General features: G+C 40.9%; 4 protein-coding genes across 5 annotated transcripts in view; all 4 read left to right on the forward strand.

The window, feature by feature from the left end:
- Nucleotides 1-325: 325 nt before the first annotated feature.
- LOC311496903 (methyltransferase-like protein 27) lies at nt 326-4,068 on the forward strand. 2 transcript variants are annotated; one of them, XM_084556932.1, is made up of 6 exons: nt 326-665; nt 1,442-1,579; nt 1,997-2,125; nt 3,333-3,468; nt 3,566-3,658; nt 3,730-4,068. In XM_084556932.1, exons 2-6 carry the CDS (start codon nt 1,463-1,465, stop codon nt 3,948-3,950), a joined length of 696 nt encoding a protein of 231 aa, XP_084413058.1. In that variant the 5' UTR covers nt 326-665; nt 1,442-1,462; the 3' UTR covers nt 3,951-4,068. The 2 variants fall into 2 exon arrangements, with proteins under 2 accessions (XP_084413058.1, XP_084413059.1); XM_084556933.1 differs by lacking the exon at nt 326-665 and adding an exon at nt 755-783.
- A 1,247-nt stretch (nt 4,069-5,315) lies between these two features.
- On the forward strand, nt 5,316-9,610 carry LOC311496901 (methyltransferase-like protein 27). The gene is made up of 6 exons (XM_084556930.1): nt 5,316-5,673; nt 6,721-6,858; nt 7,248-7,376; nt 7,641-7,776; nt 7,890-7,982; nt 8,379-9,610. Exons 2-6 carry the CDS (start codon nt 6,742-6,744, stop codon nt 8,609-8,611), a joined length of 708 nt encoding a protein of 235 aa, XP_084413056.1. The 5' UTR covers nt 5,316-5,673; nt 6,721-6,741; the 3' UTR covers nt 8,612-9,610.
- Nucleotides 9,611-18,965: 9,355 nt separating this feature from the next.
- LOC311496902 (methyltransferase-like protein 27) lies at nt 18,966-23,307 on the forward strand. Its single transcript, XM_084556931.1, has 6 exons — nt 18,966-18,971; nt 20,223-20,372; nt 20,499-20,627; nt 21,114-21,249; nt 21,365-21,457; nt 22,881-23,307. Exons 2-6 carry the CDS (start codon nt 20,256-20,258, stop codon nt 23,111-23,113), a joined length of 708 nt encoding a protein of 235 aa, XP_084413057.1. The 5' UTR covers nt 18,966-18,971; nt 20,223-20,255; the 3' UTR covers nt 23,114-23,307.
- A 1,113-nt stretch (nt 23,308-24,420) lies between these two features.
- Nucleotides 24,421-25,049, forward strand: part of syt11b (synaptotagmin XIb) — an 8,138-nt gene continuing 7,509 nt past the window's right edge. Inside the window, exon 1 of the mRNA XM_084556916.1 lies at nt 24,421-25,049. This exon is cut by the window's right edge and continues 235 nt beyond it. The gene's annotated coding sequence lies outside the window, so the exon portion shown is untranslated.

The following is a 25,049-nucleotide window of genomic DNA, read 5'->3' on the forward strand; positions in this document are numbered from 1 at the left end:
AGAGGAGGAGTTTGATTCTGTTGAATAAAAACATATCAGCCTTCCTTCCTGAATGACCTTCCTTCATTCAATCCGAAAAAAAAAAAAACTTATTGCAACTTGGTTCAACTGCAGCTGCTCTCAGAAATGTACATCTCCAAACATCCACTGTATTAATATGAAGTTTTAATAAACGTCTTGATTTATGAAATTAAAAAAGTCTCTTCAGCTGTTTTGAGGCCAAAAGGAGAAAAAAAGCAGAAGCTCTGAGAATGTCCTATTTTTATCAAGTTTTGTGAGAAACTGGATGAACAGGAAAAGTTTGTATTTGAGAATGATTCTGTAAAAACAACAAGAAAGAAGGTTTAACTCCAGAGAAACTATGACTGGTATGAAAACACAGCCTGAAGGTGAAGCCACAAAGTATGAGCAGTCGTTAAGAACCGGTTCTGCTGAGACCTCCTGGTTTAATTAGCATATTATTGTTAACATTAACCCCATCCATGCAGTAGTTTCTGGTTGGGTTTACTGTGCTCCCCACCCCCCATTCCTTCTCTTGTGTTAATCATGACCTGTCCAAGTAGGTTCCATCAGCCAATCAGCTTCCACTAGCTCAGCTCTGCTCCTCCTCCAGCAGCTTCCTCCACATTCATCATTTCCTTCTCCACCTGGACGCCCTCACACAGGTATTTACAAACGGCTTCATTTCTCACAGTTTAAAAGATGTTTGCACCGACACTGACTTTACTGAACATCTGGAAGGAGGAAGCTCCTAAAATGTGCAGCTGGACAAAACAGGAGGAGGTGAAGTTTTGTGTCCAGTAGTTTGTTGTTTGTTGGAGTCTTTGCTCTGAGTTCATTGAATACCTGCAGCAGCTTCATGCAGCAACAGAATCCATCTGGAAAGACAGACACGTCCTGACTTCTAGCACAGCTGTCGCTTTTTAATTTACTGATCCTAAAAGTCTGTGTGAAACCAAGACAAAGTTTTCTCACCCACAAAATCTTTGTGACTTTAAGTTTCTGTGGAGTTTGTCCGTTGGGAACTGATCCAACAAGGCTCGATGTGGTGAATGACAGATGAGAATCTGAATCTGAATCTGAACGTCATCTGGAGTTGAATTAGTTGCCAACTAATTGTCTCTGACTGGTTGGAGGACTATCGGATGAAACAAGCCTCATAATCAAATCCAGATGAAGTCCACGACTCTGATTCTGATAAGAACTGAGTCTAGTTCTCATAAAACTTTATTGCATTAGTAACTCTTCTCATGTAAATGAATCTTCACACAGAAATAATTTAAGAGATTTGTGTCTTTATTTTAACGAGTGATGACAAACAACCCAACAGCATCCACAGGTTTCTACCTTTACACCAACAAGGTTCATACCCTCATAACAACTTATTGCTGCAACTAAGACACAGTGAGTCTATTAACAGCTGCTCTTGTTCTGTCTCCAGGTCTGAAGTCGTCTCTTCATCATGTCAGACAGCAGGAGAACCATGGACGATATGAAGACCTTAATTCAGTCCTGCAAAGGCTTTGATTCACAGCAGACGACGAACTTCTACAACAGCTGGGCAGAGACGTACGAACAGGTCAGTCGACACAAACCCAACGTAGTGTTCAAAAATAATAATCAACTTAGTTTGGATGTGAATATGTTTCCACATAAATTCCAGTAAACACAAGATGACTGGGACGGAGCTGCAGCGTTCTCAACATATAAAAACACATCATCTGCATAGAAGGATTTACCAAAGTGCAGCAACAAGGAGAAAACAAATGTTATGGAACCAGTTTGATAAATTGTCATTATGCATGGACAGCATTGACAGTACTAGTAGTAGACTCACTGTTTAAAGCTGCTGGATTCCAAGTTTAATCATATTATTGTTTGTGAAATTCTGCCAGAATAAATCATCTGCATATAAGGATTTATGTTTAATAATGAACACAAACGTTTAGTGTTCAGTGATGATGATCATGATCTGAAAGTGTTTCATCATTAACAGGACGTGGAAGTGTTGAACTACAGAGCTCCACAACTGGCCGTAGATTTCCTGGATGCTAACTTCTCTGGGAATCGTGAGGAGGTTCAGGTTCTGGACGTCGCCTGTGGCTCTGGATTGGTTGCTAAACTGGTGAGCTGAATGTTTCTGAAAACAATCCTACTGTAGATAGATGATACTGAAGACATACGAACCTCTTCAGTCCCTGTGGTGCTGGGAGGTGAGTGTTGTCTAAAAATACCAAATAAATCAGGACTCTCTCCAGAACCATCAAGTCCATGTTCCTGACCCTGGTCTCTGTGACCCTGGTCTCCATGGACCCTGGTCTCTATGACCCTGGTCTCCATGGACCCTGGTCTCTATGGACCCTGGTCTCTATGGACCCTGGTCTCTATGGATAGGTCAGACTTCAGTGTCAGTAACATTGTGTCTGATTAATTAGTGATAAACTAAAACATCTTCTAGATCAGATAGTAGAAAACACCCTGATAGCAATGATATCATTCTGAACTCATTCAGCAACCCTTTGACTAGAACTGGACCAAGAGTTTAGAGAAATACCACAAAGGTTCTAGTATCAATAGAACCAGGCCCACTCTCCATCTGGACATGTGGAGAACCAAAGAACCCAAAGTGTTCCACGTTGGGTTTTTACCTCTTGAAAGGGAATCTGGCTACAAAATCCTACTGATTCCACTACAGGAGGCAACGTACACACAATTCAACCTTTGGACATTTTATTTAGCCTGGACATCATCACATTCTACCATTGTGATCATTATACAATCCAGAAGAAGATGGAGATTTCCTCCATGTTGTTCACACATGGAACTCCCCAGGGAAACCAGTCACCAAGGCATGCTACATATCAATGTAAAACTCTCACTCATCACAAAATGGCTGCCATATGCCCCCTTTGTGGAGGCAAAGGTCCATGCATGAAACTGAGGTGTAGGACTCAGATTCAGTCAGAAAAGTCACCATGTGGTGCATAGTTGATGGAGATTTGGACTCAAAAGGACCACAAAGGGGAATAACAACAATATTAGTTGCATTTGACGTCATCTGTGTTTGGATTTGATGAAATATTGAGTGAAAGAAGACAATGTGACACACCAAGTGAACGGTTTTCTGCCAATGTTAACTGATCTGAATACAGGCTACTGCCACCTGCTGGTATGAAGAGTTATTTTATATATGCCAGCTGATCTCTGGCTGTAACTGTCATTCCAGTACAAAGTTTTAGTCCAAACACAGGAGACATGAGGCGACGTCACAGTCGATTGTTCTTTGATGTCAGTTCAATGTGTCCAGACCTTTAAACCTCGTCTTATTGCAGATGTCTGAACTGGGCTTCAAGCACTTTGTGGGAGTGGACATCAGTAAAGGCATGCTGGACCAAGCTGAAAAGACCGGCCTCTACCAGGACCTCAAACTGGCCGTACTGGGACCAGAACCACTGCCAGCACAGAGCGGTACAGTACATGTCATGTAGAGCCATTTTTGCAGCCGTTGGGGATAATTTATGGAAACTAAAGCCGACTCTTCCTCTTCTTCCTCTCCTGGTTTCAGGTGCGTTTGATGTGGTGATCCTGGTCGGGGCTCTAGATGTTTGTTATGCTCCAGTCAGTGTTGTCAGGGAGCTCTGCAGCGCCTCCAAACCAGGTAACTGAAGCATTTATGAGCCGCGGAAGGAACGTCTTTTTGTAATGTTTTAACTTGTACGTTGTGTGCAGGAGGTTTTGTCTGCATGGCGAGAAAAAATCACACGGGAACAAAGTCAGAAGAATACAAGAAGGATCTGGAGAGAGAGCTGCAGTTGATGGAGGAGGAGGGACTGTGGAGTCTAGTAGGAATCAAAAAGGTGGAAAGATACATGATGGACGTGACCACAGACTCACATGAGGAGAGCTACGTTGGCGGGAATGTTTATCTCTACAAGAAATCCATTGGATAAAACCTGTTTCTGTCAGTATTACAGCATGCAACAGAAAGTTAAGGAAAATCATACGTTACAGAAAATAACAGTGGTTTCTTGTATAAATGTGTTCAAATGTTACAATAAAATATTTGTTGTACTCTGAGTTTCTGCAGTGCATTGTAAGCAAATAGTAAATATGATAGTAAAATAGGTTTAATCTAAATAAAGTATCCCATAATCTTGTTAAGGACAAAGAATTAAATTCTAAATACAGAGGCTCAAACAGGAAACACAGTCTCTAGATGCAAGGTGTAAAATCTAATGTTTATTTCCAAAGTGTCAGACAGATGTTAAAGGGCAAGTCGTAGCTTCAGGGTAGATGAGGGCAAAATTAACAAACAAACAAATATATATAGTGCTGCTTAAAAGTTTTTATGTCCTTCAGGATTTTCTGCACTTCTGCTACAGGAACACATGAATCAGTTGTACTCTTCTTTAATCTCTTAACATTTAGGGTTCTGGGAGATTAAGCTCACCTAAAAAGACCAAAATAAATCAAACATTCATTTGCTCATTTTATTTAGCCTCTACATCATCACATTCTACCATTGTGCACATTATAGAATCCATAAGACTATTGATATTTGCTCCATTGGGCTGTTGTTTACGCATGTAACTCACCAGGGAAATAAGTCACCAAGGCATGCTGCATATTGTTACAGAGGTTTCCTTCAGTACAAAATGACTTTATTGTTTGTTATCTGTATTTCCACCACATGCCCACTAGATGGAGGCAATTGAGGCATGGGGATTAGATTCTGTCAGGCAAGTCAACTTGTGGTGACCACTTAAATGGCCAACAAAAACAATACCAACTGTACTGTAGGTCAATTGTTTTTAGATTTGATGAAATATTTAAACATTAGAAAAATTCAACTTTATTTAGCTTGAACATCATCAAATTATACCATTGTACACATTATAGAATCAATAAAAATATTAATATTTCCACCAAATGGCTGTGGTGCACCCATGTAACTCATTAGAGAAACAAGTCTTCATGACTATGTATGAAACTGAGACACAGGGATCAGATTCTATCAGTCAAGTCACCATGTGGTGGATAGTTGATGGAGAATCCTGTGGATAGGCTCAAAAAGATCACAAAAGATAATAAAACATTCAATTGGATTTTATATCGGTTGTTTTTGGATCTGATGAAATGATACTTTTCCAAACATCTACTGTATTAATATAAGTTTTAATAAATTCAATTTATGAAATTAAAAAGTCTCTTCAGCTGTTTTGAGGCCAAAAGGAGAAAAAAAGCAGAAGCTCTGAGAAAGTCCTATTTTTATCAAGTTTTATGAGAAACTGGATGAACAGGAAAAGTTTGTGTTTGAGAAGAGATGATTCTGAGAAACCAACAAGAAAGAAAGTTAAAACTATGAACGGTATGAAAACACAGCCTGAAGGTGAAGCCACAAAGTATGAGCAGCCGTTAAGAACCGGTTCTGCTGACCCTCCTGGTTTATTTAGCATATTATTGACCAGATAGAGACCCTTGTTAACATTAACCCCACCCATGCAGCAGTTTCTGGTTAAGCTTCCTGAGCTTCCTGTGCCCCCCCATGTTAATCGTGACCTGTCCAAGTAGGTTCCCTCAGCCAATCAGCTTCCACTAGCTCAGCTCTGCTCCTCCTCCAGCAGCTTCCTCCACATTCATCATTTCCTTCTCCACCTGGACGCCCTCACACAGGTATTTACAAACGGCTTCATTTTTCACAGTTTAAAAGATGTTTGCACCGACACTGACTTTACTGAACATCTGGAAGGAGGAAGCTCCTAAAATGTGCAGCTGGACAAAACAGGAGGAGGTGAAGTTTTGTGTCCAGTAGTTTGTTGTTTGTTGGAGTCTTTGCTCTGAGTTCATTGAATACCTGCAGCAGCTTCATGCAGCAACAGGATCCATCTGGAAAGACAGACACGTCCTGACTTCTAGCACAGCAGTCGCTTTTTAATTTACTGATCCTAAAAGTCTGTGTGAAACCAAGACAAAGTTTTCTCACCCACAAAATCTTTGTGACTTTAAGTTTCTGTGGAGTCTCTCTGGAACTGATACTGCTCCAGGTATGACTGTTTGGGGCGAGGCTTAATGTGGTGATGAGAATCTGATTCTGAATCTGAATCTGAACGTCATCTGGAGTTGAATTAGTTTCCAACTAATTGTCTCTGACTGGTTGGAGGACTATCGGATGAAACAAGTAGTTTGTTGTTTGTTGGAGTCTTTGCTCTGAGTTCATTGAATACCTGCAGCAGCTTCATGCAGCAACAGGATCCGTCTGGAAAGACAGACACGTCCTGACGTCCTAAAAGTCTGTGCGTCCTCATTAATACAGTCCATCTGGGACGTTAGCTCTCTGATGACAACAAATGTTCTGGTTGATTATAATCAGTTATTGTTTCTCTCAGCAGCATCGTCTTCTCCAGGACAAATGAAAGAATCAGTCACAACAATCAGATCAAGTTGGTTTCATAGAATCCTTCAGTCTGTATTTGAAGCTGTGAATGTGAATTTAGTTGGTCATCAAAACAAACAAAATAAAAAACAATCAGGAAACCAAGACGAAGTTTTCTCATCCACAAAATCTTTGTGACTTTAAGTTTCTGTGACAAACAACAAACAACCCAACAGCATCCACAGGTTTCTACCTTTACACCAACAAGGTTCATACCCTCATAACAACTTATTGCTGCAACTAAGACACAGTGAGTCTATTAACAGCTGCTCTTGTTCTATCTCCAGGTCTGAAGTCGTCTCTTCATCATGTCAGACAGCAGGAGAACCATGGACGATATGAAGACCTTACTTCAGTCCTGCAAAGGCTTTAATTCACAGCAGACGACGAACTTCTACAACAGCTGGGCAGAGACGTACGAACAGGTCAGTCGACACAAACCCAACGTAGTGTTCAAAAATGATAATCAACTTAGTTTGGAAGTGAATATGTTTCCACATAAATTCCAGTAAACACAAGATGACTGGGACGGAGCTGCAGCGTTCTCAACATATAAAAACACATCATCTGCATAGAAGGATTTACCAAAGTGCAGCAACAAGGAGAAAACAAATGTTATGGAACCAGTTTGATAAACTGTCATTATGCATGGACAGCATTGAGGTTTAAAGATTCCAAGTTTAATCATATTATTGTTTGTGAAATTCTGCCAGAATAAATCATCTGCATATAAGGATTTATGTTTAATAATGAACACAAACGTTTAGTGTTCAGTGATGATGATCATGATCTGAAAGTGTTTCATCATTAACAGGATGTGGAAGTGTTGAACTACAGAGCTCCACAATTGGCCGTAGATTTCCTGGATGCTAACTTCTCTGGGAATCGTGAGGAGGTTCAGGTTCTGGACGTCGCCTGTGGCTCTGGATTGGTTGCTAAACTGGTGAGCTGAATAATATTTGGTGAAATATTGAGCCAAAGAAGACGACTGTGACAATGTTAAGTCATGTGAATACAGGCTACTGACACCTGCTGCTGTGGGGAGTTGTTTTGTTTATGCCAGCTGATCTCTGGCTGTAGTTGTTATGGTTCATTCCAGTCCAAGGTTTTGGTCCAGTCTCAGGAGACGTGAGGCGACGTCACAATTGATCTTCATTGATGATGTCAGTTTGACGTGTCCAGACCTTTAAACCTCGTCTTATTACAGATGTCTGAACTGGGCTTCAAACACTTTGTGGGAGTGGACAGCAGTAAAGGCATGCTGGACCAAGCTGAAAAGACCGGCCTCTACCAGGACCTCAAACTGGCCGTACTGGGACCAGAACCACTGCCTGCACCGAGTGGTACAGTAAAGAAACTCTTTATTATATCAGATGATTTGGGTTTTCATTGGAGAGGTAGTGAATTCAACATGAGCATTGGACCGGTGTGATCTCTAACATCTCTTCTGTTTAAGGTGCTTTTGATGTGGTGATAATTGTCGGAGCTTTGCGTCACGGCTTTGTTCCCGTTAGCGTCATCAGGGAGCTCTACAACGCCACCAAACCAGGTACCTAACATGTGATCATCACACGAAAACCAGGAAAGAAATTAAATGACATTCAATCACAAGGGATTTGTGTCCTCATGCAGCATTTTTGTTATCACCGTTTTCTCCAGTTATTCTCACCATTTTTTAGTATTCACATAATTCTGTGCCCTTTAAATCGTCATTTGAGGATTCAGGTCATCATCAGGTGGAGGTCAGGGTGGATGGAGGACCCACAAAGCTTACACCCAGACTCCCGTTTGTGGTTTAGACAAAACAAGATTAGGCACAAGAGGTGGTTTTGGTTCATGGCAATGACTGTTTTTATCTTTTTAGGTGAGCTTAACCTCCCAGGACCCTAAGTGTTAAGAGATTAAAGAAGAGTAAAAGTGATTCATGTCTTTCTGTTTCCTCCAGGAGGCTACGTTTGCATGTCAAGAGTGGACCCAAAGTCAGAGTCTGGAGAAAAATACAAAGCGTCAATGGAGCGAGAGCTACAGCTGATGGAGGAGGAGGGTCTGTGGACTCATGTGGATACTAGAGAGATGAATAAATACATTATGGATGTTTACAATAATTATAATAAAGAGGAGGAGAAGGAGCAATACCTCCATGGAACCGTCTACCTGTACAAGAAGTCACTTCAGTAGAACATTTTAAAGAGATTTAAGGTTTGAAAAGAAAGTGTAACCAATCATATGAAATAAATACAGAGTAGTAATCACTTTGTGTGTGTGGATTATTATCTGCTGCTGAAAATAACTTAAATGACTTTAACCTTCTCAACAGCCCACCATGATGGCAGGAACTGTGCAGCACACACTTCAGTTAAGACTGTTAGAAATATATGATATCAGTACAGTGATCACAAACATGTCATGACGTTATTGTCATGCGGTCATCATTTTGCATGTACATCAGCTGTAGATGACTGATCAGCAGTTTACTGTAAACCGAGTGATTTTTATGAAGAAATGTAGAAACTTTTAAGCAGCACTATTTATATTTGCTTGTGTGTTATTTTTGCCTTCATCCACCCTGAAGCTACAACTGACCCTTTAACATCCGTCTGACACACGAAATAAACATTAGATTTTACACCTTGAATCTAGAGGCTGTGTTTCCTGTTTGAGCCTCTGTATTTACAATTTAATTACATTAAACCTATTTTACTGTCATATTTTACTACAGAGACTTGAAAGTGAGATCGAGATTAAAGGAACTGCATTAGACTGGAGACTCAGAAACTCAGAGTAGAACAAATATTTTATTATACAAGAAACAACATAAATGTGAAAACTGTATTTTCTGTAACGTATGATTTTAATGACTTTGGACTTTGACATGCAAACCTCCTGCCTCTTGGAGGAAACAGGAAGACATGAATCAATTTTCCTCTTCTTTAAGCTTTGTGGGTCCTCCATCCACCCTGACCTCCACCTGATGATGACCTGAATCCTAGTGATGGAGAAACCGAAGCTTTCTGAACCACTGAATTAATCTGAAGCAGTTGTGTTGAAATGGTTCAGGTGTTTTGAAGCATTTGATCTAATGAAATGTGGCGACATCTGCTGGATAATATTATACATAGCATTCACATGAAACAAGGTCGTGAAACAGAAAGTTGTGTTTGCTTAACAATAAAGGATCTACAGTATGTGCATCTTCAAATGCTTGATTTTTTTTCTTTTATATAAAATAATATACTTGTATGAGTTTGACATCATATAATACTGTATGTTTTAGATATATGCTTTTATAAGATTGATAGAAATACAAAACTATATATTTACAAAATAAGTGAAATGCTTGTGCATCTAGGGACGGTGATGACAGCAGTTGTACTAAATGCTTGTGAAACTGGGAAGAGGATTTGGGTGGTTCAGAGATTTTTATTTAAAAACAAGATCATTTCAGCTGAGTTAGGCTTTAGTCTGGTCCTTTTCTATGTATGTATACAGGTATGTTAATCAATTTATAGTGTGTGAATGCCTATGTGAGTATACAAGTTAATCTAATGTTATACTAATCTTACCTTAAACTTCACTCTCCCTCGTTCTAAATCAATGACCTGTGCGTCCTCATTAATACAGTTCATTTGGGATGTTAGCTCTCTGATGACAACAAATGTTCTGGTAGATTATAATCAGTTATTGTTTCTCTCAGCAGCATCGTCTTCTCCAGGACAAATGAAAGAATCAGTCACAACAATCAGATCAAGTTGGTTTCATAGAATCCTTCAGTCTGTATTTGAAGCTGTGAATGTGAATTTAGTTGGTCATCAAAACAAACAAAATAAAAAACAATCAGGAAACCAAGACGAAGTTTTCTCACCCACAAAATGTTTATGACTTTAAGTTTCTCCGGAACTGATACTGCTCCAGGCATGACTGTTTGGGGCGAGGCTTAATGTGGTGAATGATAGATGAGTATCTGAATCTGAATCTGAATCATCTGGAGTTGAATTAGTTGCCAACTAATTGTCTCTGACTGGTCGGTTGAAACAAGCCTCATAATCAAATCCAGATGAAGTCCACGACTCTGATTCTGATAAGAACTGAGTCTAGTTCTCATAAAACTTTATTGCATTAGTAACTCTTCTCATGTAAATGAATCTTCACACAGAAATAATTTAAGAGATTTGTGTCTTTATTTTAACGAGTGATGACAAACAACCCAACAGCATCCACAGGTTTCTACCTTTACACCAACAAGGTTCATATCCTCATAACAACTTATTGCTGCAACTAAGACACAGTGAGTCTATTAACAGCTGCTCTTGTTCTGTCTCCAGGTCTGAAGTCGTCTCTTCATCATGTCAGACAGCAGGAGAACCATGGACGATATGAAGACCTTAATTCAGTCCTGCAAAGACTTTGATTCACAGCAGACGACGAACTTCTACAACAGCTGGGCAGAGATGTACGAACAGGTCAGTCGACACAAACCCAACGTAGTGTTCAAAAATAATAATCAACTTAGTTTGGATGTGAATATGTTTCCACATAAATTCCAGTAAACACAAGATGACTGGGACGGAGCTGCAGCGTTCTCAACATATAAAAACACATCATCTGCATAGAAGGATTTACCAAAGTGCAGCAACAAGGAGAAAACAAATGTTATGGAACCAGTTTGATAAATTTTCATTATGCATGGACAGCATTGACAGTACTAGTAGTAGACTCACTGTTTAAAGCTGCTGGATTCCAAGTTTAATCATATTATTGTTTGTGAAATTCTGCCAGAATAAATCATCTGCATATAAGGATTTATGTTTAATAATGAACACAAACGTTTAGTGTTCAGTGATGATGATCATGATCTGAAAGTGTTTCGTCATTAACAGGATGTGGAAGTGTTGAACTACAGAGCTCCACAACTGGCCGTAGATTTCCTGGATGCTAACTTCTCTGGGAATCGTGAGGAGGTTCAGGTTCTGGACGTCGCCTGTGGCTCTGGATTGGTTGGTAAACTGGTGAGCTGAATAATATTTGATGAAATATTGAGCCAAAGAAGACGACTGTGACAATGTTAAGTCATGTGAATATAGGCTACTGACACCTGCTGCTGTGGGGAGTTATTTTGTTTATGCCAGCTGATCTCTGGCTGTAGTTGTTATGGTTCATTCCAGTCCAAGGTTTTGGTCCAGACTCAGGAGATGTGAGGCAACGTCACAGTTGATCTTCATTGATGATGTCAGTTCGATGTGTCCAGACCTTTAAACCTCGTCTTATTACAGATGTCTGAACTGGGCTTCAAACACTTTGTGGGAGTGGACGGCAATAAAGGCATGCTGGACCAAGCTGAAAAGACCGGCCTCTACCAGGACCTCAAACTGGCCGTACTGGGACCAGAACCACTGCCTGCACCGAGTGGTACAGTAAAGAAACTCTTTATTATATCAGATGATTTGGGTTTTCATTGGAGAGGTAGTGAATTCAACATGAGCATTGGACCGGTGTGATCTCTAACATCTCTTCTGTTTAAGGTGCTTTTCACTAACTAGACCACGCCTCTTGATATTCAAAGAAGTTTATTTGACCAGGTTAAAGAGAAGGAAAAGATAGGAAATCGAACGGAAGGGTCGAGGGGTCGAGGGGAAGGAAAAGAGAATTGAGTAGCAACAGATGATGATCCTTGGACGACTGGACGTAGGAACCCAGGGAGAGAGATTCAGGGTCGGGGCATATCTCTGGAGGCATCGGCTCCTTGGCCCCCCAAAAGAGTTGCTGAGGCGAGTCGGAGATGGACTTTTCTGACGTCATTCAATTCAGTTCAATTTTATTTGTATAGCGTCAATAACGATACAAATCGTCTCAGGACGCTTTATGAAAACCCGGCCTGAAACCCCCAGAGCAAGCCTGAAGGCGACGGTGGCAAGGAAAAACTCCCTTTTAACAGGAAGAAACCTTGAGCAGAACCCAGCTCATATGGAGGGACCCATCTGCCTAAGGCCAGCCGGGTACGGACAGAAGAAAGTGGCTGTTACAGATGTAGCTCAATCGGGCATACCTTGGCAAGATGCGGTGGATGCAGCTCTAGTACAGAATGAGTGGCCGGAGTGGCGATCATGTGGAATCCCTGATCTGGCCAAAACCTGGCGAAAATGATGCTGAAACAGGAATTATGTAGCTACTTCACCTAATTCGGCGGTGAATCATGGATCAAGAGGGCATGCATAGAGGGCTAGTCGGGCATTCACATAGTTCGCGTGAGTTCGAACGTTCATATGAGGATGAGGAAGCTGTAAATTCGGAACATCGCAGGAACCTGAGAAAGCTAGGAGAAACATCAGTAGGAGGGGACAAATAACCTGTTCTGCCTGCGTAAGCCTTTGATTAACATGCTGACATGAGAATGGAAGCAGTAGGACAAGGAACTCCAGTGATCGGTTCGATGAAGAAACTGATGCCGCTGATGTCGACTTGTATGGTAGTTTGATTTCTTGAATAGAATGGGCGTACATTGTAAAGCTAGTAAATGGGGCAACGTCTAATGCAGGGAAATGCAGATGAAGGGATGCATGAAAGCTTTAAAGCAGTTCTAACTAGTGTAGTATGAAGAATGCGTAGCAGGTGAAAGGTTGTTTAAGATGGATTCTTGTGATGCTGATGCGAGGTGGTGGAGCTGAGGTTTTAATTAAAGGTGGTGGCTGAAAACAGTGGGACCGAAGTCGGATGAGGATCCGAGTCTGGAGCTAAGGATCTGAATTTCTGGAAAGAAAAACGAGACGGAATCGGCTATCGTGTTCACGTGACCTGGAACATGGCTCGAACATATGATAAATTGGTGTTGGGCTCGGATTAGAGTGAGTCTGCGCATGGATCGTATTGTTTCGAAGGATTTGGAACGGCCTCCATTTATGATGTTGGTGGTGGCTATGTTGTCGGAGTGGATGGGAATAAACTTTAACCACTCAAGCCCCCCCAAAGAAGGGACGCGATGACGATGGGGTATAACTCGTATGGAGCAGAGGAATGGGACAGTGAGGACGTTTCTGGTGGCCGCTGAGAAGCGAACCATAGACTCCTGTAGTATCCTCCAAATCTGACAGAGGGCACTGCATCTGTGCAAAGCTGGATGTCATCGGGCTGGGAGATGAAGTCGTCATAAAGAAAGAAATACTGTTCCGGAAAACAGGAAATGATGCCACATTTTAAGTTTCATTTTGCAGGCTGGGTCTGGGTGAAGGGTGAAGGAATCGAGGAGGGAAGGAGCAGCAGAGGCCAGTGACCCGGGGTGCTAAAAGAAAGGCTGACGTTGGGGAACGATGCAGATGGCGAGATCATGATGGCTGAGGAGGGAGAGAAGCTGCTGATTAGAACGTCTGGGAGATAGAAGGAAATGGCAAAGAAATACGGAAAAGTTTTCTGGTGGCAAGATGCTTGGAATTAAATAGAATTCAGAGTGATGCCAAAGAACTCAATAGAAATCTTGAATGGGGAAAAGGATGCATCGAAATTCGCTATAATCATAATAATTGCAGTGGTCATTGAACAATCGAATTGTAGCGCCGTGAGTCGTAATCGAATCGAATCGTGAGGTGCCTTGGATGGCACACCCCTAACGTGAGTGTGGTGAGACCAAGGGATGGGGTGATTGCAGGTTGGATCAAGGGTGAAGGAATCGAGGAGGGAAGAAGCTGCAGAGGCCAGTGACCGGAGGTGCGAAAAGAAAGGTTGGCATTGGGCAGTGATGCGATGGCTGAGAAGTGATGGAAGCTACCGATTAGAACAGCTTGGAGCTAAAAGGAAATGGAAATTATTTATTTATTTTATTTTATATCTTACTGGTGGCAAAGATGCTTGGGATGAAACAGAGTTCAGAGTGATGCCAAAGAACTCTATAGAAATCCTGAATGGAGAAAAAGATGTATCGAAAATCGTGATGGTCATGATGATCGTGAGAATCGCTGAATAATCGAATCGGAGCACCCTGAGTCGTGAGCGAATCGAATCGTGAGATGCCTTAGATGGCACACCCCTAACGTGGATGTGGTGAGACCAAGGGATGGAGTGAGAATGAGGATGTAATGGTAAGTCACCCAACAGATGTACCGTGACAGGGAGCTTGCGGTTAATGAGGATCCGAAAGAGGGCTTTTGAAAAGGGGTGGGGGCTGCTTCGCGACCGAAGGTGAGGCAGACTGTGAAGTGTTAGGCCCATTTCTGTGCTACTCCTCCAGAAGTCAGGCCGTAAAGGCAAGACTTTAAAGGTGCTGGTGATATCGGGTTTGGCTAACTAGGCCCCGCGGTCAGCTAGGCGAATTAATGAAGGAGCGGTTTGGATGGGTTCTAAGGGCTGAGTCGAGGGTGACGATTTTTTAAAAGTTGTTTTGAAAAACTGGTATAGTCATAAGTCAGGTTTGTCGGGGTTATGGGGACGACTGGGCCGGGAATGATCAAACTGCCCTGATCGAGTAAGGGTCTTCCTCTGCTGTCTACACCCTGGGGAATAGAGCCATGGTTGAAAGGTGGAGTTTTGCTCTGGAAGGGTAAGAAGAAGATGGGTTGATGGGAGGAGGTGGAGCGGCTGGAGAAGGGTGAGAAAATGCAGATTGGGGTTGGATGTTTGGCATTGAAGGAGGAGGGAGAGGTGTGATGATGATGCATTCTGTGACGGGGTGTGACGGAGCTGAGAACACGTTCTTCTGATTTCTGCCGATCTCATAAGCCTTCTTTTAATAATACAGTTCAAAATGTACCAAGTTTAACGAATGCATTGAGTAACACGGCATTAGTAGCATTCACTTTGAGGATGTGAGTAGTATTTTCACACTAATCGGCTCGTTTTCAACCTCTGGGATGATGACGGAGGTTGACCGGCCGATCGCCTTAGGAGGCTGGGTGCTCACCTCTGAGATGACCCGCTGCTCCCGGTTCCACAGGTGGCACTTCACTTCTCCGAAAACGTCCGAGCAAACTTCCAAACAGGCGTTATTTGAATAAACTGATCACATATTCGGGATCTACACGGTTACTTTCTCTCATGAAAAAATATTAAAACTTAATTAGGTGACGTATTAACAGCTCTAGAGCTGCTCACCCTCAAACGTAACAGTGAGTCGTAATTTGGGTGCATGCAAAACGACAACTGTGACCAGAGTGTCGATATTTACTCGACCGCTGGGGGTCGCTTAACTTTGAAACGTAACATGAGGTCGTAATTCGCAGTTGTACACATGACTCATGTGGTCGTTTTTTCGAGGAAGACAGTCTCTTGTGTCTACACCTTCAGGCTGTGTTTTCATACCAGTCATGGTTTCACAAAAATGTGTGGCGTTTTGGATTTGATGACATTTGTCAGTCGTGTTGGAATTAAAATTTTTTTTAAAAATAAATAAATAAATCGATCATATTTGCTATTTGCATGAGTTTCTGCACGATCAATAATTACCCAAAAATACACCTGTTGTAAACAATTAGAGACCCGACATCTGCGCCCTGCTGGATTTATCCAGGCTCTGCAGTCAGTAGCTTTTGGCAGCTGTTTCCAAAATGGCCGCCTTTGTGGACTTTCTAGTTTTTCGGTTTGTTTTTTACTTTATTGAATCAGCCTATAATTACGTAATACTTTATACATTATGTTAGAGTAAAAACGTTGATCCAGCAGGTAAATACAGACGTAGACAATAGTACTGTTGGTAGCCTTCGGTTTAAGAAAGTAAAACCCACGGTGGTCACTGAAATAACTTGAAACAGGCAAAATTAATAATGAAACTCAGTGTTGACGGATATTTTGGTCCTCTCCTCCTTTGAAGGCTGAAGGTTTCTACCTGGAAATAGATTTACAGAGTTGAACTTTCTTTGAACTTTTGATCTCCAGTGTTACATGAGCAAAACATTGTTAAAACTACTCGTGCTTTCCATTAAAACCTAGAATCTAACATGTACACTCTAAGAAGTGAAACATGGATGTTGTTTGCATTACATCATTTTTGTAAGGTGAAACTATTGAATAATTCCACTTTTGAAAAATAAATCAAGAGAGTTTCATTGCATTAATGTAATACAAAAAGGTTTTGGGATTACAAAATTGTGCTGAATTGAATCTATGTAATCAAGTTATTTAAAACGCACTGCAGGCGTTAAAATGAATGAAGACCGTCCCAACGCGGTTTCCATACTTTCTTGCACATGCGCAGTGTGGCTGAGGACGCCTTCGAAGACACGCCCAGACACGCCCATAGGCATATATACCTAGTGGTGGCCAGTCGAGGCTTTGTTGAAGCCTCGACACGTGATTCAAAAAAAGGTTCATTACTCGAAGCTTCAATGACACAGTGCTCTATTAGGACATAATGGAGAATAAAATGCAGTACAATCGAGACGTGTCTTCATGCTTGTATGGGAGTTGATTTGCCATGCACATTCCTGTTCTACTACACCACATGGATATGTGGTTTAAAGCTGATAATAAATAAATTATATACTTATTACAATAAAATACATAAAAAGCAATCAGTGGGAATCGAACCCTTGCTTCACTAACAAAAGACCGTTGTTTTTCTCAATGTACCACTAGCCCCTTTCGTTTCGCATGTTTGACGTTGGACCTTTTGATCTACGTCACTAATACACTCTGCCTTCGTTCTTTTACACTATGTTTATGTTACACTGTTGATTGTACTGTACAATCAACAAAACACTACAACATAAATACAACTCATTTGTGTCAAGTAACTTCAACATAAGCGCGCTGAGTACCTTCAACATAACCGCGTTGAGTACCTTCAACATAAGCGCGTTGAGTAAATTCAACATAAGCGCGTTGAGTAAATTCAACATAACCGCGTTGAGTAAATTCAACATAAGCGCATTGAGTAAATTCAACATAACCACGTTGAGTACCTCAACATAAGCGCGTTGAGTAAATGCAACATAAGCGCGTTGAGTAAATTCAACATAACCGCGTTGAGTTCAACATAAGCGAGTTGAGTAAAGTCAACATAAGCACGTTGAGTAGTGTTTAATTAAGACGGGTTGGTGGGATTTGCTTAAAAGCATGTAGTAATAATTATTTTTCTAGTATTCTTCCCATTTATTCAGCCTAGTTTCGTGGGACCGGTTGCCATAACTATATTAAGTAAATGTGATGTTTCATTTCTTAGAGTGTAGAATCTAACAACTTGTACATGTTTTGTGGGAGTTTTTATTCTCTCCATGAACATTTGGATTCTGCTTGTGAATGTTTTATGTCTTTTTTGGACGTTTTGAGTCTCTTTGTGGATAATATTTGTCTTTTTGTGGACACTTTGAGTCTCTCTGTTGACATTTTGTGTTTCTTTGGGGACATTTTGTGTCTGTGGACTTTTTGTCTCTCTCCATAGAAATTTTGTGTCTCTTTGAACATGATATTTGTCTATTTGTGGACATGTTGAGTCTGTTTGTGGGTGTTCTGAGTGTCTTTTTGGACTTTTTGTGTCTGTTTATGGTTTTGTTTTTCTTTCTGGACGCTTTGATTCCCTTTCTGGAATATTTGGTGTCTCCTCATGCTTTTGTGTCTTTTTGTGAATGATTATTATGTCTCTCCATGGACATTTGGACTAAACCAGAGACACAGATTCACACCATATGCATATACCATTTTTCTCTCTATGAACATTTTGAATCTCTTTTTGGACACTTTGTGTGTGTGGACTTTTTGTTTTGAGTATTTTTAATTTTTTCCCCGTAGTGACTGTGGAGATTATGTTCCCTTGCAGCTGCTCGATGTCTCTTTGTGGTTTCTTTCTGTATCTTTGTATATTAGTGTGGTTGGTCTGTAGGTGTTTTCTGTCTCTCTGGTCACTTTGGTTTAGTTTGAGGTTGTTTTGTGTATTTTTCATTGTCTAACGTCTTGTGTATAGTTGTTTTATGTCTCTTGTTGTTTTGAGCAGTTTTGCACCTTCTTGGTTCTTTTCCTTCCTCTTGGTGTTTGTTTTCTGTGTTTCTGCTTTTGTTTTATAGCTTGTGTCTCTTTGAGGTTGTTTTGAGTGTTGTTTTCATTTAAGTATTAAGTACTTTGTCTTTCTTTGTGGTCGTTGTGCAGTTATATCCCTGGAGTTGTCTTGTTTTTCTTTGTGGTTGTTTTTAAGTATCTCTGGACATGTTGGTTCTTTTTATGGTTGTTTCTGTTCATTTTACATCTTGCGTCTTTCTTTAATGACGTTTAGCAGTTGCTTTATTTTTGGTCATTTTACATATTTTTTATTTTGTATTATTTTAGAGTGGTTTTGTGTCTCTTTTTGTTCCTTTTGTGTCGGTTTGTGCTTCATTTGACAAAAACAACAAAGCTGCATTCTTGCTAGTCCGACAGGTAACAGTCCAGGACGGGGGAGGACATACCTGCAGGGTCTGAAGCTCTTTGTTCTCAATTTGGAATTCAGCTCCCACATGTTCAAACACCTTCTCTCTTTTTGTGATATCCTTGTGGACCAGATTAACCTCCTCTCGCAGTGATGCAATCATCTCCTTAAAGCCTGCCTCCACTCCAACCTGCTGCTGTATCCACACCAGATCGCTCTCAGGTGAGTACGCTGTCAGACTTGTCCTTGTCCCTTAAAATGCTGCTGCAATTAACAATTAATTTGGTCATTAATGAATCAGTTGTTCAGTTTGTTTATATAACTTTAAGCTGTATAAAATGAAGTGGTATTTCTGGAGGGAGTAGACGTAGCGTGTCTTAAAGCAAAGGACCGTTTAAATTTAAGGTGAGAGTGTATATCTAAGTTTGAGTGGAATTTGAACAAAAACTGGTTCTGGTGTCAGGTTTGTCATGTAGGAGGTAAAACCAGATGAGCTGTGAGTTAAAGAGGAAACGAAATCGACCATTTATTTTCATTTTTGTATCTGTTGTTCCATTTTTATGAGGCAATCATGACCCTACCTGTGAGAACCGGACAAACCAGTCAGTCAGTCAGTCACTAATCCGACAAATTGGCATCCGCTCTCATCTCCTCCCCATCCACACAGCCAAGAACAATGCTGCAGTAAACCACTACACTTTAATTGCATTGAGTTTGACTTGTTAACAGACTTTTGGCAGGTTAAACACCTTAACACACATTGTTTTGGGTTATGCAATGTCACTGACATGTTCCAGCACCTGAAGGACGCCTCGGAGGCAAACGTGCCATAAAAAAAAAACCCAAAAAAAAACAAGTTTTTCTTGTTTCTGAGTTTAAATGAGATAATTACACAAGATTGTTTTACAACAGACAGGCACCAAAAACTCACCATCATGGTCCTAATGTCCTGGTTTGGGCCTGTTCTGCTGCATCTGGACCAGGACGGCTTGTCCTCATTGATGGACCAATGAATTCTGAATTCTACCAGTGAACTCTAAAAGAAAATGTCAGGACATCTGTCCATGAGCTGAATGTGAAGAGAAACTGGGTCATGCAGCAAGACAACGAGAACCAAGAACACAAGTGGTTCTACAAAAGAACGGTTAAAGAAGAACAAGATGAATGTTTAGGAACGGCCAAGTCAAAGTCCTGACCTTAATCCAATAGAAATGTTGTGGAAGGACCTGAAGCAAGCAGTTGATGTGAGGAAACCCACCAACATCTCAGAACTGAAGTGGTTCTGTTCTGAGGAATGGGCTAAAATTCCTCCAAGCTGCTGTAGACCACTGATCAGCTGTTACCAGAAACATTTAGTTACAATGAGGTCACAGCAGATACTGGAGACATGGAGGACATGACTTTAACAAAAACTGCATTTTTTTCAAAATAAATAAATAAAAAAAAAAATTTAAATTCTGATTTTATTTTTAGGATTGGTTCCTTCGATTGAAGACGTCATCCATCATGTCAAACTCCCTCAGAACTCCAGAGGATGCCAGGGCCACCTTTCAGACATGCAAAAGTACTGATCCAAAAGAGCGTGTTAATTTCTACGACAGCTGGGCAGAAACCTACGAAAAGGTCAGTAATAAAGAAACCTGTAAGAAACAGAAAGTACCAGCTTCAGAGTTCAATTTGTGAACGTCAACAATAAGATATATTTATCAGTCCACTGACTCTCTCTTTGGTTCGGTTGATGTCCAACAGGATCACACCTTGATGAACTACAGAGCTCCAAATCTGGCGGTGAACTTCCTGTCTGACCACTTCCAAGGAAATCCTGAAGAAGCTCTGGTTCTGGATGTCGCCTGTGGGTCTGGATGGGTCGCTAAACTGGTGAGTCTGTAAAAAAACTTTTATACTCTGGCAACAAATCTACTCAGAGCCTACGTCATAGTAAACATTTACATGTTCTCTTTCCTCTGATAGCAAGAATCACATATATGGAGCTAACCAGCTAGCCTCAGCTAACAGAGAAAACACACAGACAAACTCTGAATTTCTATGCATCACATGGTGACTTGCCTGACAGACTCTGATCCTTGTTCCTCAATTGCACACATGATCCTTTGCCTCCACCTAGAGAGCAGATGGCGGTATTACAGATGTAGTGAAAGTTAAGGAAGTTGAGGGGTTGCTGAATGAGTTCAGAATGATATCATTGCTATCAGGGTGTTTTCTACTATCTAATCTAGAAGATGTTTTAGTTTATCACTAATTAATCAGACACAACGTTACTGACACTGAAGTCTGGACCACAAACATTCAGACTGAATTCAGAAGTTGACCAGAGTCACCAGTTTAAACCTCGTCTTATTACAGATGTCTGAACTGGGCTTCAAACACTTTGTGGGAGTGGACGGCAGTAAAGGCATGCTGGACCAAGCTGAAAAGACCGGCCTCTACCAGGACCTCAAACTGGCCGTACTGGGACCAGAACCACTGCCAGCACAGAGTGGTACACTACACAAACTCCTTATTATATCACAGATGATTTGGGTTTTCATTGGAGAGGTGGTGAATTCAACACGAGCACTGGACCGGTGTGATCTCCAACATCTCTTCTGTTAAAGGTGCTTTTGATGTGGTGATGATTGTCGGCGCTTTGCGTCACGGCTTTGTTCCCGTTAGTGTCATCAGGGAGCTCTACAACGCCACCAAACCAGGTAACTAACATGTGATCATCACACCAAGACAGGAAAGAAATTAAATCAACAAACAGTTTCTGTCCTCATGCAACATTTTTGTTCTTTTCCATTTGAGGCTTTTTTTTTTTTTCCTCTCTGTATCAGTTGAAACAAGACGAAAACTAAGGAACAAGGAGAAGCATGAGTCTAAGACAAACAGGGTAACGTCTAGAGATGGGACGTTTGACACTGAGACTGTTTCGCTCTATTGAAGCAGACCAGTCCGAGACACTGTGTTGAGGCTTGTTGATCACATGACCGATGACGTTTGAGGCTTCATACGTCACAATGAAACACTGACCGATTTGAATCATTTGCGCCTCTACACTCATTATAAGGAGTGTTCCTTCCCAGCTTCACAGCGTCGCTGTAAGAACTTCTCAGAGACATCTAGTCATACCTCCAAGACACTGATGTTGAAATACCTGTGACCTCACTTCACAACAAATATATCAGTCTGATCCATGAGTCCAGACCTTAACCCCATTGAGAATCTTTGGGATTCTCAGGTAGTAATGTTGCTGAACCTAGACCTGAGCAACTGCAGCAACCCCAGATCATAGCACTGCTCCATAGCACAGGCTTGTACAGTAGACACTAGGCATGATGGGTGCATCACTTCATCTGCCTCTCTTCTTACCCTGATGGTTCTCCACTATCCTTCCAGTTTTTAATAATGCCTTGGACAGTTCTTAACCCAGTTTTAGTAGTTTCTACAATCTCCTTAGATGTTTTCTCTGCTTGACGCATGCCAATGATTTGACCCTTCTCAAACAGACGACCACAGGATGTGTCTTTAGACATGGTTGTTGAAGAAATGAGAAGCTACTCATTGCATCAGTTGGGCTTAAATAACTTGTTGTCAGCTGAAAGATAATCACCCATGCAGTAATTATCCAATAGGAGGCTCCTACCTGTTTATTAGTTAAATCCAGGCTGTGTGTCTACTTGTCTGGGCAGAGGGGTGATGACACACAGGTGAAACTAATGAGGGCGTAGCACACAAGGATAAACCAATCAACCAATCACAGTGAAGTAACCACACAGGAAGTAACACAAGACAAGAAACACCAAGGAAGCACTTTACAAAATAAAACAGGAAACACAAAGAAAACCAAACAGGGTCACAGAGAATACTCAACACAGAACAATGACAACGCCTCGTAATGAAATCCAAATGATACCATGTGTGAACAACAGCCCAATGGAGGAAATATCAACAGTCTTATGGATTCTATAACGTGCACAATGGTAGAATGTGATGAAGCAGAGGCTAAATAAAATGGGCAAATGTATTCCTGATTTATTTTTATCTTTTTAGGTGAGCTTAACCTCCCAGGACCCTAAATGTTAAGAGATTAAAGAAGAGTAAAAGTGATTCATGTCTTTCTGTTTCCTCCAGGAGGCTACGTTTGCATGTCAAGAGTGGACCCAAAGTCAGAGTCTGGAGAAAAATACAAAGCGTCTATGGAGCGAGAGCTACAGCTGATGGAGGAGGAGGGTCTGTGGACTCATGTGGATACTAGAGAGATGAATAAATACATTATGGATGTTTACAATAATTATAATAAAGAGGAGGAGAAGGAGCAATACCTCCATGGAACCGTCTACCTGTACAAGAAGTCACTTCAGTAGAACATTTTAAAGAGATTTAAGGTTTGAAAAGAAAGTGTAACCAATCATCTGAAATAAATACAGAGTAGTAATCACTTTGTGTGTGTGGATTATTATCTGCTGCTGAAAATAACTTAAATGACTCAACAGCCCACCATGATGGCAGGAGCTGTGTAGCACACGCTTCAGTCGAGACTGTTAGAAATATATGATATCAGTACAGTGATCACAAAAATGTCAGTACATGTGTTTAATTACCGAGGAAAACCACTGAGCAATCAAAACTGAAGCTTTGTTTTGCATCTGTTTGTGGTGGTTTTCTCAGGTGTTGTGGATGTTTTGAGTCTCTGAGATATTTAAAGACTCTTCGTGGACATTTTGAATGTTTTTTAAGACGTCTTGTGTCTTTTTGTGGTTTTCTGTCTTCTCCTTGTGGACATTTTGTGTCTCTTTTAAGACATTTTTTTGTCTGCTTGAGAACATTATGACTATCTTTGAAACATCTGAGTCTCTTCAAATACATTTTGAGTCTCATTTAAGACATCATTGTGTCTCCTTGTGGACATGTTGAGTCTCTTTGAGACATTTGAGTGTCTTGTTGTGGTCATTTTGTGTCCCTTTGTGCTTTTCTGTTGCCTTGAGGATGTTTAGCATTTCTCTGAGGACATTTTGAGCCTCTTTTAAGACGTCTCAAGTCTCTTTGTGGACGTTTTGTGTCATTAATCAGAAATACAGATTTAAATTCAGACTTTATGTTAAACACATATGGTCCCAATATAAAAACACACAGGTAAATAAACTCTGCTGCAGGTAAATATAACGCAGTTACTCAGATAATCAGATAAAGTTCCTGTTTATGAGCTGCAGCTGTTTGTCTCATGTACATATAAGTACACTTCCTGTTTATTACCTAACGCTACTGTGGTGACGGACAAGGGGCGGAGTCTCCACTCCCGCGAGGACCAGTTCAGTGAGAAGGATGATGTAGAGATGTCTCACTCTGTCCATGTTTCTGCGAACCACAAATATCAAACGGCAAGAAATGAGTCATGTTTGTGGCTGATTCCTGTTTTCAGAGTTATAATAATTTAATGATTTCATCGTCTCACCATTTAACACGTTGTTACTTCTTAAACCGTAGCATATTTACTGTGCCAAATCAATCTGTTTCTGCAGATGCGTAAATCGTCTGCACAGATTTACAAACTAGAAATAGATTCACAGATTTAAACTCGTTGAATCAATGTCACACGAGCTAAACATTAATAAAACTACTCCTTAAAACATCACTGGCTTCCTGACAAGCTAACCATTTGAGTTGTCTTCTCTCTCTCTCACATTTTAATTTGTCTTTATGTGGACGCTTTGTGTCTCTGTTGACATTCTGTGTTTCTTTGGGGACACTTTGAGTCTCTTTTTGGACATTTGTCTCTTTTTATGGAAAATTTGCATCTCTTTGAAAATAACCTTTGTCTCTTTGTGAATGTTTTGTGTCTCCTTTTGGATGTTTTGAGTGCAACTGTGGACACTTTGTGTCCGTTTATGGATGTGTTTTTTTATTTTCTGATTCCATTCTGGGATGTTTTGTGTCTGCTTGTGCTTTTGTGTCTATTTGTGAATGATTTTTATGTCTCTTTGTGGATATTTTGTCTTGTAATTCAGAGATACGGGCTTAAATTCAGACCATATGCATATAACAGTTAGTTTTAGAAGTTAATCAATCAGATAAATATTGTGTTTTTGCTCATAAATTCTGTTTCTTGGGTAATAACTTCAGAGACACTAATATCTAATCTGCTCCGTCACTTCGGCTGGTGAGTGCAGCAGATCATGACCGGAGTGAGTCATCACTTTTTCAATAGACCATCTCGGTCCAGTCTCATCGCGAGCTCCTCCGCGCAGCCTCCCTGCATCCTAGCGCGAGCATCTCTACGCACCGACAGAGACACCGACGCAC

This window comes from Chelon labrosus (assembly GCF_963514085.1).
Source record: "Chelon labrosus genome assembly, chromosome: 12".
NCBI lineage: Eukaryota > Metazoa > Chordata > Actinopteri > Mugiliformes > Mugilidae > Chelon > Chelon labrosus.